We start from the raw sequence: 15,227 nt of genomic DNA, 5'->3' as shown, positions 1-15,227 counted from the left end.
TATTTTCTGTAACTAGCCTTGGTGGCCTTTAAACGGTCCGGTTTCAAATCAGATGCTCATCTCGCTGTCGTCGTCGAAACGGGACCGAGTATAAGCCGGAACAAAGAAAAGCTAAAACAAGAGTCCCAGAAGACCTACGAGTCCGAGGATGGCGATCACTAGAAACTAAACAGAACGATCGATTTTGAAGCGAGAAGATAGGGCTGTTCTACGGGTATTGACGCAGGCTAGGGCTGTTATGGACTTGTGGAGGCCGTTGGGAGTGAGATAAGCTATCGGATCGCAGTTTAAGCCCCTAACAGCCGATCGAAAGCCCGCAACACAGCTCAGTTATGTATGGTAGCATTGGTGGATGCTGCCGCCTTTGTGTTTGAACTAAACCTGTCTCACGTGACCTGTCACGTGGAGTCACAATGCCGTTTGACACGGATGTTCGAGGGCATCGCGAGCGTTGAATGCTTAAAAGAAGGGAAGTATTGGTACGAGGTGAGCTTTAAAGGGAGAAGTGATGCTTATGAGGCGAGGAATGACGGCAGCCATGAGATACTATGACATTGGATTTAATATGTGCGACCCAATGTACCAGGGCGTGTACAATGGTAAGAAATACCACGAGACCGACATTGACAGTGTGCTAAAGCGGTGTGAGGAGACTCGGGTAGATTGCTTATTGTTGACAGGGTCTTCTATAGCGGAGTCGCGGGAGACCATTAAAATGGCTGAGGCATTGGGTAAGAAGCATTCGAAGCCACGTCTATTCTACACAGTAGGTGTTCATCCGTGCTGTGTTAACGAATTTGTAATTCAAGAAGGGTCTACTATTCATCAGCCTACGAATGATGAAGAATGGAATAGCCGATTAGATGTTACAGACTATGGTTTTACTCGTGGTAAGCTGCTTGAGTTGTACGAATTGATGTCATTGCGTCATTCTAGTGACACTGCGTTTAGAGCTATAGGTGAAATTGGGCTTGACTATGACAGGTTCTACTATAGCGGCAAGAGAATGCAGCTTAAGTTCTTCCGCGAGCAGTTGAAACTGAGCTGCTTGTTTCCCGAGATGCCTTTGTTTTTACATATGCGTAGTGCATTTGAGGATTTTATTGCGATTATGCGAGAGTTCGTCTCGGGTTTCACTGACAACGAGGACCTGTTTAATTGGAAAGAGCTAATTGCGGAGTCTGATCATTGTGGTACAATGCTGGATGCTTCGGGAAGCCCAGTGTATAGATTTGATCCTCGCAGGAAGTTTGTGGTACATTCTTTTACGGGGACTCCATTTGAAATGCATGAATTGCTTGCTCTGTCATCCAATTGTTACATTGGTATGAATGGCACTTCTTTCAAGGATGAGCATAATATTGAGAGTGCCAGACAGGTGCCCCTGGAACGACTCCTATTGGAGACCGATGCTCCGTGGTGCGAAATCAAGCGCACCCACGTTTCGTATCCTTACCTAATGCGTGCCGAGAATGCTGTCAGCGATTCAACAACTCCCTGGCTTAAAGAAGCATATCCCGACCTCGAAAAATGGTATGACAGCGTTAAAAGGGATAAGCTGGTGAAGAAAGACCAAGCTGTGTGGCCTGGCACGATGGTAAAGTCGCGCAATGAGCCATGTACAATGGGTCAGGTTGCTACTGTGGTCGCAAATGTAAAAGGCTTGCCACTAAAAGATGTGGTGTCCCAAGTATGGGAGACTTCGTGTGCAGTTTATGGTGATTAAGCTATGCATTTATTTGCTTAAATCGGCACCACTGATGTACTGTGCGAGTTTATATATATGTAAACGAATATTAACGTCCGCTGAAACAGAAAGTATTATTTTATAGGTGAACATTGGATTATATATTGGTAACGATGATGAGAAAAAAAGATGCATTGGGCAGGTGAGTATAAACATGACAGGAGGAAGTAGGGTTTATGTTTGAAAATTCGAGAACCTGCTCAGTTGGTTAGCGTTATGCTCATTTATTCCTGGATCTCATCCAACTTTTTGTCATCTTGTTTCTCACCTTCTTCAGACCGTTCGCCGCTAGGCCGCGGGATAATACCGCCCGTCGCACCTACCAACGAAGCTAGTACTTCTGATAGCGCAGAACCGTGGATATAGGAGGTATTATTGCCGCCTTGTGTGATTTGAATGCCGCCGGCGTTAATAAGCTCTTCCAAGGAGTACAAATGTTGCCTATCATTGGTGGGAGTACCCGCAATGCCTTCGTCGCTATCGCCGGTTTCTGGCTCAGCTGAATCGGACACATTTCCTGAAGGAGTGCCACCATTCGCCCTAGCCCGATCTTCGAATTTCTTTGTAGAGATGTCAAAGATGTTATCGTCATCTTCAGTAACGAAGTCGAAGTGATACGAGAATATCTTCCTCCTCTGTGCTTCAAACGAAATCAATCCTTCGTATTTTTTGCTCTTCATTCTCGCTAGCCACTCGTCCTCTGTCTCGTTTTCCTTCAAAAGTGCAACTATGATGATGCTCATGTTGTCACAACCAATTCCAGTCCCTTCAGTGGTAGGAGAACAACAAACATCAATTATACGTGAAGCAATATCTTGCAAACTCATGTCCTTCTGGATACCGTAATGAACAAGGTCCACGCATTCTTGGCTCGATAAACAGTCCCAGATACCGTCGCAAGCCAAAATGGCAAACTCGTCGTTTTCATAATTTAAGCGATGTTCCAAAACATCTGGAACACATGTCACTATTTGCTCATGTGGAGTAAGATTGGGATTGGACTTAAACTCAAAATCACCTATCGCACGTGATAACGCCAAATTGCCGTTAACACGGTCCATTTCAACAAATCCATCCGCTGCCACGATACGTGACTGCTCCGATCTAAGGGTAGGCTTATGATCAAAAGACAATGCCTTCGCCCACTTGCTGGTGGACAAAACCGTTCTTGAATCCCCCGAATTCGCGCAAACTAACAGCCCAGTCTTTTTAGAAACCAGCAGCGTAGTTGCTGTACATCCACTATGATCATTTGCAAGTACAGGGTCCTTCAATAACTCCTCATCAGCAGCAATAAATGAAGCAATAAGAGCTCGGGAAAAACATCCATTATCCCGCTTAAACTCCTCCTGTTTCTGCAAAATCCTAGAAAAATGCTCTCCACAAAATTGAGCAACTGATGCTCCTCCATGTCCGTCAAATACACAGTAATAAGCAACCCGATCATCAGATCCTTCAAAACTAATATTTAAATCTACAATATGAGCATCTTCCATTGACATCCTCCAACCTTGCATAGCACATAAACCAAATGCCGTCAATTCATCACTACCATGCCTTTGCTCTTTATCAATAACTGGATTTGATAAAATCTGCCCCATATTATCTGACCTCTAATAATAATATAAATAAATCAAAAATAATCACGATCTAATACTAAAAATAACTTCCCAATTAAACTATCTCACTTCCTAATCAACTTAGTCCTGTATCCTTTAAACCTTGCTCGATCTTACTACTAATTGCTCTTGTGCCCTTACTTGACATAACAAATAAACAAGTATTAAGGTCAACAAGTGGCGTTTGCCCCCTTCACTGTAGAAAATCTCTAGCTCTGCCAACTTTCAGACAGCCGCCATCAAGATCAGCGCCTAGTCGTTGAACGTGATAGGGAAAAATTTTCCGTCATCACAATAGACGAAACCCGGGTAATGAGTCACAGTATGTCTATATAATGTACAACGTATTAATAAACGTATTGAATAAGGACATGTCAGTGTCATAAGAGGATAGGTTACCAGGTATATTGATGAAATGACGAATCTACCAATTGAACCTAGTCTTGAAGCACTTGAGAAGTACAAAACTGAAAATACTGACGATGTTAACTTTTACCCGGTATATAAATTTATACCTGCAGGGGATATTGGTGCTTATGAAGTTTATTTGAAGCTTGCACAATTGAATAAGGGGGATCGCCAGATGTCTTTTTTGTTAGAATCGGTTCGGTCTATAGAAAAGGTTGATCAATTTTTGTTTATTGGGGTTGGACCTCGGGAGGTGATTAAGATAGAGAATGATGGTGGGAATCCATTACAGGCGCTTGAGAAAGCATTGGAAGGTATAAAGATGGCAGAGAATGTTCCAGGTTTACCAAATTTTTGTGGTGGAGCGGTTGGTTATATCTCTTATGACTGTGTAAAGTACTTTGAGCCCCGTACGGCGCGGAAGCAGAGGGATCCCTTGGGGTTACCGGAGGCGATTCAGATGTTGTTTGATACAATTGTTGCTTACGACCATGTTTACCAGAGGATACAGATTATTACTCATATTGACTTGAGAAAGAATAAAGATCTTGCTAGTGGTTATCAAGCCGCTGCCAAGACTTTGTCACGCGTTGCGGACTTGATACAAAACAGTCATGTGGATCAGCCGATTCAACCGCCGATCCAGCTGGGTCACGTGATGGAGTCCAACATCGGCGAAGAAGGCTACAAGAAGCATGTTGCTACACTAAAGGAACATATTCAGTGCGGAGATATTATCCAGGCTGTTCCATCCCAGCGTATTGCGCGGAAGACGTCTCTACATCCTTTCAATATATATAGAGAACTCCGTACGGTTAATCCTTCACCATATATGTTCTACCTTGATTTTATTGACTTCCAAGTGATCGGGGCGTCTCCAGAGCTGCTTTGTCAGGTCGACAAGGCTCAGCGTGTTGTTTGTCATCCAATTGCTGGTACCATTAAGCGTGGTTCATCCGCAAAAGAAGATGATATGTTGTCTTCCGTACTAAGCAACTCACTCAAGGACAGAGCTGAGCATATTATGTTGGTGGACCTTGCACGTAACGATATAAACCGTGTTTGTGATCCTAGTACCACGAAAGTCGACAAACTACTAGCTGTGCAACGATTTTCGCATGTGCAGCATTTGGTCTCTGAGGTCTCTGGAACTTTACGTCCAGATAAGACAAGATTTGATGCCTTCAGCTCCTTATTCCCAGCAGGAACCGTATCTGGAGCTCCAAAGGTGAAAGCAATGGAGCTTATTGCTGAGTTGGAAAACGAGAAGCGCGGTGTGTATGCGGGAGCTGTAGGATACTGGTCCTATGATGGTAAGTCCACGGACACATGCATTGCTCTACGTACCATGGTCTACAAGGATGGAGTGGTGTACATCCAGGCTGGTGGAGGAATAGTGTTTGATTCCGATGAAGATGATGAATATGTTGAAACCCTTAACAAGATGAAGGCAAACTATAACACTATAGTCCAAGCTGAAAAGACATGGGCCGAAAAAGCCGGGACATTATAAGCAATTATATTTGAAGGGCTTAGATACACTGAAAATGGTCCCATAGACTTTAAAACTCTTTATACTTTTGTTTTAAATAAATGACTTTTCGTTATTTTAAATGATAAAAATAGCTCCAAGGATAAGATTTTGTCAAACATTTAAGTACATTTGTATACACAAGTAAACTTTACACAAGGGCAAAATGAACATAAATACTTCTAATTTGTCGTTCTTATTCACTTTATCGGCTTTATCGTTAGCTGCAGGGTACTATATAGGTCAAGTTTGTCCTACAGCGACCTTTAACAATGTTTCACCAACAAATGCTATATTATCAGAAGAGCGTATAAAACAAATTAAAGCAAAAGCTTTATCTTCAGAAAAATCATCACCAGTTGATGAAGACTATGATTCAGAATGTGATGAGGATGACGTTGAAATTGACTCGAAATGGTTGAATGATATACCGGGTGAAGTTAGGATGGCCCTAGTAATTCGTCAGGATCTTCCTATGACTAAGGGCAAAATTGCAGCACAATGTTGCCACTCAGCATTGGCAACCTATAGATTAATGGCCGAAAACCCTGAACGCAGCTCATATAATCCTGAGTTGCTGTCAAGATGGCTGCATGGGGGCCAAGCTAAAATTACACTAAAATGTCCTGACAAAACAGTTATGGATGAGCTTTATGCTAAGGCTATGGCGTACAATGTCAATTGCTATATTACGCATGATGCAGGAAGAACACAAATCACATCAGGTACTGCTACTGTGTTAGGTTTGGGCCCAGCTCCAAAAGCTGTGTTAGACGAAATCACGGGATCTCTAAAGCTATATTGAAGCACGGTTATACTCTGCCACTTTTGTTATACTCCAAATTGAATAAAGATAGAAATTTTAGTAACTGTACATATTATCATTCATTTGTCGATGTTAGGATTTAATTTGCACCAAAGGATGTTCATGTCCATCTTTGAACAACGACTGAGCTACATAGGTTCTGTTCTTCAATAGTTGAATCGTACTGGTCAATTAGTTTAATCGGCATTGCTTGGTTCAAAGAAAAGGTCCTGGAAATGGGGGTATTATTCTTTACATGATCATACAGGAATTGAACGGTATCTGTCTTGTTGCAACGTAGTATTTCTCTTCTTCCGTCAGCATATCTTATTTGAACGCTAGTATCGCCTTGTGATTGAGTATCCTTTGACACTGATGAAGTTTCGGCCTTTGGTGACGCGCTTTTATCCTTGTCTTCTTGTGCCACCGTTGATATATTTTCGCCTGGAATAGGGGAACCCAACCTACGTCCACTTCCTTCAAACCCACCAAGCTTCCTTTTAGGTGGTTTGAAGGACTCATCCAATTTTTTAAATACGTTAACATCGACCTCTTGCCCAAACTCAACATTTAACAGTTTCAATGGGGCTCTACCTTGATTTAATTCATTTAGATAGTAACTGTTCGATGGATCGTCGTAACGGTATAATGGTCCGTCTTCTCCTACCTGGAAACCTTCTTTCCAAAATGTGATTTCTCTTGTAACTTTCTTCGCCTTCTCAGGTGCTGCAGGAGCATCTACAATTGGCTCCGAGGGATCAACTGATGTACCTAATCGATATCCCTTACCACTGAAGTTTTGCTTTCCAGAGGGGTCACGTTCTTCTTCGCTGCCTGTTCCTCTTTCACCTTCTCTACGAGCCTTCTCTAACAAATTTTTAATCAATGAGTTCGAGTCATTAGGATCAGTAACTTCCAATCCTGAAGTTTCTCCTCCTGCAAATGTATGTCTAGCCTCGTCATCTTCATCATCTTCATTAGCTTGCGTTTCCTTTAACATTTGAGTAAGCGATTTAAACTTGGTAGGCTCTTTTCTTGTCGACTTGCTTGAGGAAGGTGCATTTGGAGCTGAAGTAGACGAACTAGACCTATTTTGAGAGCCCATTAGATTCGGTGGATTAGAACCAGTACTATTTGGTGTATTATCAATGGCTGGTTCACTTAATTCATGTTTTTTAGAAAAGTAGGCATTTAAAGCAGTTTCCAAATTACCGTTCGAGTCTTGAATATAATCAGTAGCCTCTCTCGCGGAACAGTTAGTTAACGCCATGAATTGCTGAAGCTCTTCGTCGGACATCCTTGATCCTTAGTAGGTTATAACAGTGTCTCTATTTTACGTTGTGTGCGGATTATTGTTAAAAGTTTATACTAAGGGGATATTGAGTTTTGCCACCCTTCAAGGCAGTAAAAACCGCATTACTCGTTTAACTAATAAGCAAAAGTTATTATCATAGAAAATAAAGAGAAGTTGGAAGACCCCTATTTGGGCTTCTAAAGGCTAACTGACAATGTTAGTTTTCAAAAACGAATGTTGAATGCGTTTACTTATGTACAATTGATTATGAACGCGATATAATGCTATAACGGAAGACCCATCAGAACATTCCTTAGATCAAGCAATACAATAACTTGTAGTTTTCAGTAGGAAACGATTGTTTCTAACAGTGATCGTTTGGAGTTGAGCCAATTGAACCGTTAGGATGGATGCTAGAACGTTTGCTTTTAATGAAAGCATTAATGCGTCTGATTTTTACTTTTCATAACGTTCACGGAAGACCTTGGCAGCGGCAACCATGTTTGTTAGAGATTCTTTGGTTTCTTGCCAGCCTCTAGTTTTCAAACCACAGTCTGGATTAACCCAAAACTTCTCTGCTGGGTAATACTTCATAATAGTCTCGATCTTCTCTATGAATTCTTCTTTTGAAGGAACTCTTGGGGAGTGAATGTCGAACAAACCTAACCCAATGTGGTTAGGGTAGGTTTGGAATTCTTTGATGTAACCTGGATCATCTTTCTTTGAGAATTCAATTGAGACAACGTCGGCATCCAAAGCCTTGATATGATTAGGGTCAAGGTCGGAGTAACAGAAATGAGAATGTATTTGGGTTTGGTTTGCAACACCAGAGGTAGCCAATCTGAAGGCTTGGGCAGCCCATTGTAGATAGTCACTTCTCTCCTTGCCGCTTCTCAATGGCAATCCCTCTCTGATGGCGGGCTCATCGACTTGGATAATCTTGATTCCAGCAGCTTCCAAATCGTTGACCTCATCTCTTAGAACAAGGGCCAATTGCAAAGCCTGAGCTCTTTGGTCAATGTCAACTCTTGGGAAAGACCATCTCAAACATGTCACAGGACCTGTCAACATTCCCTTCACAGGCTTGGTAGTGATGGATTGCGCGTAAACAGACTCCTTCACTGACATTGCAGCTGGTCTGGAAAGGTCACCGACGATAATAGGTGGTCTAACATAACGGGAACCGTATGATTGCACCCAACCGTTTACTGTGAATACATAACCATTGATCTTTTCACCGAAGTATTGGACCATATCGTTTCTCTCAGGTTCACCATGTACCAACACGTCCAAACCAATTTCTTCCTGGAATCTGATGACCTTTTCGATCTCAGATTGGATGAATCCCTCGTACTCCTTTTCCGAAATAGCGCCCTTAACCAACTTGTTTCTGTTGATTCTAATTTCCTTGGTTTGTGGGAAGGATCCAATAGTGGTCGAAGGGAAAAGTGGCAACTTGAAGATTTCTTGTTGCTCCTTTGATCTCACTTCGAATGGAGCACTTCTAGTAGACTGGCTCTCAGTGATCCCAGAGATTCTATCCTGAACTTCTGGGTTGTTAGTGATTGAAGAAGAGCTCCTGGAAGCTAGAGCCTTAGCATTCGCCTCAAACTCGACACTAACATCCTCACCGGAAGCGTGCTTTGCCAATGTGACAACTTCAGTGACCTTTTGCTTTGCAAAAGACAACCAGTTTTTGATCTCAGGGTCAAGCTTCTTCTCATTATCCAAATCAACTGGAGTATGCAACAAAGAAGAAGAGGTAGAGACGACCACGCGATCAGCCCCTAGCTTCTCAATTGCCTTGTTAACTAACTCTGAAGAGTTGGCAAAGTTGTTTTTCCACACGTTTCTGCCGTCGACGACACCCACAGACAAGCTCTGCTTGTCATTCAAGATGGAGATCACGTCATCAAATTGCTCTGGGTTTCTGACAAAGTCAAAGTGGAAGCCAGAAACTGGCAGGTTCTTAATTGCTTTCAAATTTGGAGAAACAGTACCGAAGTAAGTTGCTAATACGATTTCAACCTCAGTCTCTGCTGCTAGTTGATCGTAGGCAACCTTGAAAGTGTTTTGGACATCATCTTCCAAATCTAAAACCAAAATTGGCTCGTCCACTTGAACGGACTTGGCACCAGCAGCAGCTAATTTGTTTAGAATTTCAGCATATACTGGCAATAGTTTTGGCAACAGTGAAAGTGGATTCAATCCAGTAGAGTCTCTGTCAGCCTTACCCAAGTACAAGAAAGAAATAGGACCTAACAAAACAGGTCTTGTCTCAATACCCAATTCCTTAGCCTCCAAATACTCATCGACAGGCTTTTGACCATTCAACTTGAATTCTGTACTGTTGGAAAATGTAGGTCTAACGTAATGGTAGTTACTGTCAAACCATTTAACCATCTCCAAAGCAGTAACGTCAACTGGGCCCTCTTGCAAACCTCTACCCATTGCAAACATAGTCTCCAATGGAGTTAGTCCAAATTTCTTGTACCTATCTGGAATGACATTGAACAATACAGATAAGTCCAAAACTTGATCGTAGAAGGAGAAATCATTGGAAGCAATAATGTCAACCTCAGCTTCTTTTTGCAACTTCCAGTTCTTCTCTCTAATTTCCTTACCAACTTGGATCAAGTTTTTTTCTCTCTCCAATTCCCCGCTAAGATCAGGAGCAGCAGTATTTTCTTCTTTATTGCCAGAGTCACCTTCGTAACCAACCCACCTGTCACTACGGTCTGACCAAAACTTCTCGGTGTGCTTCTTTAACTCTCTGTTCCCACCAATTCTTGGGAAACCTAGAACTGCAGACTTCACAATTTTTTCTGTCATTGCTGATTATTTACTCTAGCCGCTGATTATTATTACTTAATGATCAGGGATCTTGATTTGTAATAGTTCTCAAAAACGAAAAGGGTATGTTACCTCTACCGTTATAACCCTGAATCTATGCCTTTATATCCAAATGGAATTGTAGTGACTTGTTATCCTATTTATTATTACATGTGAAAGTTCATTAGTATTTCCGATAATGGCTGTTTCACAGTGTGGATCTTAGTGTGGAAATTAAGGGGTGACGACTCATTTTCTAGGAAATCATATCACGTGCTATTAACGGTTACGTATTGTTACCCGGTCTTGGAGTTTAGAGCATCATGTGCGGGTAACAGGGAAACACTGCAGTAGCTTAATGGATCCTTGTACGAAGACCATTAAAAGACCTACAAGGCGATAGCTACCGGTATATAGGTTCCACTAAAGAGCCTCGTCTACCTATGCTGCTAGAATAAGGATATACTAAAGATATCCACAATAAAGTACCATAGAGTTATACAATCCACAATGTCTTTTGAACAGGAATATAATAAGCTAGTCTCTAGAAGGGACGAACTTCAGAAGCAGGAAATAACGCTAAGGAGAGAATTTACTATTTTACTGCGGAAAATTGCAAGTATCACTGCTGTTTTAGATACTTTAGAAGACGAACACAACTGGGAAACGAAGAATTTATTAGATAGAACGATTACTAAGGTTCCTGAATTACGGGCTATTGCAGAGTCATTGGAAGCGCTGGATGAACTACCGCCGGAGCAGGTCGAAATTCCAGAAAAACTGATGCACTCATATGAGCTATTTAAAAATACGCCTTTGCTATATAAGGATAGTCCGAACCTTGTGTGAATTAAATAAGAATGCACGAATGAACTGCATTATTGATTATCATCTTCGTCTCCTCTTATCACGCCTGGTGAAGTTTTCGAAGGCCTTTTTATGTATGAACATATCACATAGGAATTTTCGTATACTAGGTTTAAAACGATATTCCGCCATCAGGTTAAATACTGCGTAGAACATTTCCATGTTTTCAAATTTGGCAGCTCCATAATTCGACTTGAGATCTGTCAATTCTTTCATGGCATTATTGGCCAAAATATAGTTTCCTAATTTTCCCACTAGCTTTATGATCCTAGCAGAAACTGGATCATCAGCAAATTGAGTTACCTCACAATCCGTGGCACGCAATGCTTCCAATTCCTTTGCCTTGGCACTCATCATAGCTTCAAACTCTTCATTATCGGCCAGTATATCCTTTTCAAGTTGTTCACGTTGTTCAATGAACCGCTGCTGTGAAATTTCAAGAGGAGGGAACTCATTGAGAGACCTTAAATTTTCCTCCGCCAGTCGTTCTTTTTCTTCTTCATTCTGCTGTTCAGCGGGATATGATAAGAATAAAACTATGTTTCTTGGGGTACATATCCCTGTTGGATACCCTCTTACATCTACGTGACAATCCCAGTCCAACTCGTCAAGGAGCTCCGACCCTTCCTGTGTTCTACTAATCAAACCGAGAGTGTAAAATGCGCTGAATCTAATGCTTGGGTTTTGATTTTTCATGCTTATCTCTACGAAATCATTGACAACATTATAAGCGTCCAAGAACTTTATGCCTAGTTCTGTAGACCCGATGAAACCACAACACCATAAACTACTCTTAAAATCAATGATTTCCTCTGGGGTTTCGGCATCAATTTCAATATACTTTTTAATTGTAGACGAAAACATTAAAAAGTCCCCGTTCTTTTCAATTAAGTTAATACCTTCCTCTGTTTTAGCCAAGCATTCATAAAAGTGCAATGGTAATGTACGAGAAGTGCTCGAAGATGGAAAATCATGCAACATTTTCATGTTGTGTAACTCGAATTCTAGAAATTCTTCCACTTTATTAACATATTCGCGGTTCTTGTAACGGATCCATTGTGCCCTTTCTTCTTCGACATAATGAATACCGTTCAGCAATTTGAAACCTGTTGTACTCGTAAGGAGATCAAATAGGATAGGAGAGCCAATAAATACTAACTGGTCCAAGCAAGCAGCAACAGCCGGTTTTAGACCCTGGGAAAAGTTTTTGCCCGCGCAATAGTCATATAGTATTCTATCAGCTATAGCGACAACTGCGGCAGATAAATCATAAAGTTGCTGTACCAACAAGTTGAGCATGAATTCTTCTAAATCACGGTCGGAACCGTCACAATCATTTATCATATCTTCTAGTATCCTCGTTGCTGAAACTCTAATAGATTCCCTGGCATCAGTCAATGCCTTCCTTAGTATAATTCTACAATGAACACTATATTTCAAATCCAATTCTGGAAGTATTAGTAGTAGATATTCTTCCGCTAATACATTCGGTTGAAACATCATATAAATTACCGTAAAAACGTTCCACCTTTCCAAAATACTGACACCGTCCCTATTTTTCATCAGAACCCCAATTATAGAGAAATAACCGGCACAGGCGGTTGTCTTCAATGCATGGTGAGTAAATATATTTGCATTCAGTTCCTGGCCTATCATTGACTTGTACAATGAACTTGCTACCTGAGGAATAATCTTATTGTCATCCGAAAGAATTTTCAAACCTTCATTATGTGATAATAACATGGAAAAGAAAAGTATGCCAACAGACGTGTACTGCTTTGCATTAGGTGCCGCGTTGTTAACAATTGAATACCTGTACCGAAATGGCCTGTAGAAAATTAGTAACCTTCTTACAAATTTTGTGCTACGAGCCAATTCATCCAACCTTTTTGGGTTACGCAAAGGGCCTTCACACAGATCACTCAGTATCTCCCAGTTCCACTGAGAAAAATCCTTAGTCTGTAGAACCCTCGTATCATAAACCATTTTCTTAAAGTTTGATTCATCTACATCTGTCAATAAGGTAGATTTAGTAAATGACTTACTGAAAGTTAGTATCGATTCTTGAGCATTGCCGTACGGTATTCCAAGTGTTGTTCTATATTTGTTAAGCTTTGAATTAATTTTCTCTATCAGGAACGCCTCAGTTATCTTGGAAGGATTTAAACTACGGTGTATTGCCTTGAAATAAGTGTTTTTCCAGCTGTCTATATTAATTGCAATGCTTAAAAATTCCGATAATGTATGGCGAGCTTTCGAGAATAAAATATTGTTTCTTGATGCGCCTCCTTCTTCCAGTGTCCGACTTTCAAGTAACATTGATGATAAGGCGTCTACTAGTTTAGCTTCGCAAAGCATTTTTACAACCAAAACCACATACTGATTGGTGGCTAATGAATCATTAGGGAAGTGGGAAGCAAAGTAGTTTGATCCGTATGAGTTTTTCTCAGTGTAATTAAGCGGTTTTATGCGAATTATGTCCATAATTAAATCCAGCACATACCGTGCGACAAATGGTGTTTGTAAAAACGATATTAGGTCCTTTAAAGGTTTAAATCCATTCTTTGAAAGTATTATTAACCCATTGTAATTCTTGAATAACCTCGCCATCATGTACATACTATTTTGTAACTTTTCCACGTTAAGTGTCGACTTTGAATGCCAATCCGACAAAACAGATAAAATGGAACTTACATTGCAGTATTCCTCAACGTACATTTGTTGATCTTTGTTATTCATCATGCTCAAAAATGTGTCCAAAACTAACAGCGAGATCTTTATATTTTGGTCATGCAATAAATTTTCTAAGACACGAAAGCCATTGCATTGTTGAAGAAGTTGAGGTGCCAATATGGCAATCTCAACCAAGGTTTCAATGCAAATGTTCCGAAGTTTGTCGTCTGCCTTTTCAACACAGCTTATAACAGCTTGAATAATTGCCTGATTAATCCCAACGCCGTAAGTAACAAACTCTCGCACCAATTTTATCGCCTGTTCTCTTTCTACATCATGCGCATTATGACCAGATAATGAAATCACAAGAAAAGTATCAATTTTTATCTTCACCAAATGTTGAACAAACTGTGCGTCAGTAATCAGGTATCTGCATATCCTGTATCCTGCAGATACAACTAGACTGTCTTCTGCAAATAATAAATTAAGAATAGTATTTGAAAACGCCGAAAATACCATATCATGCTTAATTTCCGGGTTTCGGCTCAAAAGCACAACTAAATTGTTTGCCTTCGTCAAAATAAACCTCCTAGATGCGTTTGGATCCTGCAAACTCTGTAAATAATTACTAAAATGCCAAGTAGCAGTTGCAATTTCTTTCGCTTTGCTTTTGGGTTGTACAACCTGGCTGTTCATCACAAAATCATCATCTTCATCAACACCAGAATCAAAGTCTTGAAGCGTGTTATCTGTAAAATGCGCCTCTTCATCGGTAAAATACGAGTAATGTAGGTAGTCATCAGCAATTTCTGATATATCATTATTCAATTCATTCTGCTTGCCCATAGATGACCCTTCTACACTCTTCTCGGCCTCTAAAACGCTTCCTAAATCAACATTAGAATGAGATTTAGGTGTTTCAAGGTCAGATCGCTTTTTATGCAGCTGTATCTCTTGGAATTCATCAATTTCTTCATGAATATTACCTGAATTCGAACTATTGGGCCCAAATATTGCTTCAGCGCGCGTCTTTAACCCAGTCAAACTTTCCTCTAAATCCTTAATGCTCTTGGATATTGCTCTCAACTGCGTACTAGCCTTAAGTCTCAATGAATGCCTTTGTAAGTGTTCTGTGGAGTAAGTTCCTTGGTAAATATCATTATTTGAAGTTGATAATTTTATTCTCTCCGCTTCAGCTTTTCGTAATTTTAGTTTGTTTAGTTCGGACTCTAAAGCTCTCATTTCCTGCTTTATACCAACGATAGTATTATTCCGTTTCCTGGTTTGGAGTGGGGTAGAGGAGACGGCTGTGACGCCTTCATCAGACTGTAACTTTCTTGTTGATACAAAGGAAGTAGATAGCACCCCATTCTGTCGCTTCTTATTAGTGCTAGATCGTGACCCCATTATGCTATCCATCGGCTACCCGTCATTCGGTTTTAACTTTAGTA

General features: G+C 40.7%; 8 protein-coding genes across 8 annotated transcripts; 4 read left to right on the top strand and 4 right to left on the bottom strand.

Moving 5' to 3' along the window:
* Window positions 1–508: 508 nt before the first annotated feature.
* On the top strand, window positions 509–1,726 carry AW171_hschr84702 (3'-5'-exodeoxyribonuclease; the record flags this gene model as incomplete). The annotated part of the gene is made up of 1 exon (XM_018134081.1): window positions 509–1,726. One exon carries the CDS (start codon window positions 509–511, stop codon window positions 1,724–1,726), a length of 1,218 nt encoding a protein of 405 aa, XP_017989647.1.
* A 245-nt stretch (window positions 1,727–1,971) lies between these two features.
* Window positions 1,972–3,348, bottom strand: AW171_hschr84701 (PP2C family serine/threonine-protein phosphatase; the record flags this gene model as incomplete). The annotated part of the gene is made up of 1 exon (XM_018134082.1): window positions 1,972–3,348. One exon carries the CDS (start codon window positions 3,346–3,348, stop codon window positions 1,972–1,974), a length of 1,377 nt encoding a protein of 458 aa, XP_017989646.1.
* A 433-nt stretch (window positions 3,349–3,781) lies between these two features.
* TRP2 (anthranilate synthase TRP2) lies at window positions 3,782–5,287 on the top strand (the record flags this gene model as incomplete). The annotated part of the gene is made up of 1 exon (XM_018134083.1): window positions 3,782–5,287. The coding sequence occupies one exon, from the start codon at window positions 3,782–3,784 to the stop codon at window positions 5,285–5,287; it is 1,506 nt and encodes a 501-aa protein (XP_017989645.1).
* Window positions 5,288–5,471: 184 nt separating this feature from the next.
* On the top strand, window positions 5,472–6,110 carry PTH2 (aminoacyl-tRNA hydrolase; the record flags this gene model as incomplete). The annotated part of the gene is made up of 1 exon (XM_018134084.1): window positions 5,472–6,110. The coding sequence occupies one exon, from the start codon at window positions 5,472–5,474 to the stop codon at window positions 6,108–6,110; it is 639 nt and encodes a 212-aa protein (XP_017989644.1).
* Window positions 6,111–6,231: 121 nt separating this feature from the next.
* On the bottom strand, window positions 6,232–7,407 carry SHP1 (protein phosphatase regulator SHP1; the record flags this gene model as incomplete). Its single annotated transcript, XM_018134085.1, has 1 exon — window positions 6,232–7,407. One exon carries the CDS (start codon window positions 7,405–7,407, stop codon window positions 6,232–6,234), a length of 1,176 nt encoding a protein of 391 aa, XP_017989643.1.
* A 453-nt stretch (window positions 7,408–7,860) lies between these two features.
* Window positions 7,861–10,236, bottom strand: MET6 (5-methyltetrahydropteroyltriglutamate-homocysteine S-methyltransferase; the record flags this gene model as incomplete). The annotated part of the gene is made up of 1 exon (XM_018134086.1): window positions 7,861–10,236. One exon carries the CDS (start codon window positions 10,234–10,236, stop codon window positions 7,861–7,863), a length of 2,376 nt encoding a protein of 791 aa, XP_017989642.1.
* Window positions 10,237–10,746: 510 nt separating this feature from the next.
* Window positions 10,747–11,085, top strand: IES5 (Ies5p; the record flags this gene model as incomplete). Its single annotated transcript, XM_018134087.1, has 1 exon — window positions 10,747–11,085. One exon carries the CDS (start codon window positions 10,747–10,749, stop codon window positions 11,083–11,085), a length of 339 nt encoding a protein of 112 aa, XP_017989641.1.
* Window positions 11,086–11,124: 39 nt separating this feature from the next.
* Window positions 11,125–15,195, bottom strand: TSC11 (TORC2 complex subunit TSC11; the record flags this gene model as incomplete). The annotated part of the gene is made up of 1 exon (XM_018134088.1): window positions 11,125–15,195. One exon carries the CDS (start codon window positions 15,193–15,195, stop codon window positions 11,125–11,127), a length of 4,071 nt encoding a protein of 1,356 aa, XP_017989640.1.
* Window positions 15,196–15,227: the final 32 nt, after the last annotated feature.

The sequence above is a fragment of the Eremothecium sinecaudum genome, chromosome VIII, assembly GCF_001548555.1.
Source record: "Eremothecium sinecaudum strain ATCC 58844 chromosome VIII, complete sequence".
NCBI lineage: Eukaryota > Fungi > Ascomycota > Saccharomycetes > Saccharomycetales > Saccharomycetaceae > Eremothecium > Eremothecium sinecaudum.
Note: the sequence above shows the minus strand (reverse complement) of the source record. Positions and strands in the feature narration are given on the sequence as shown.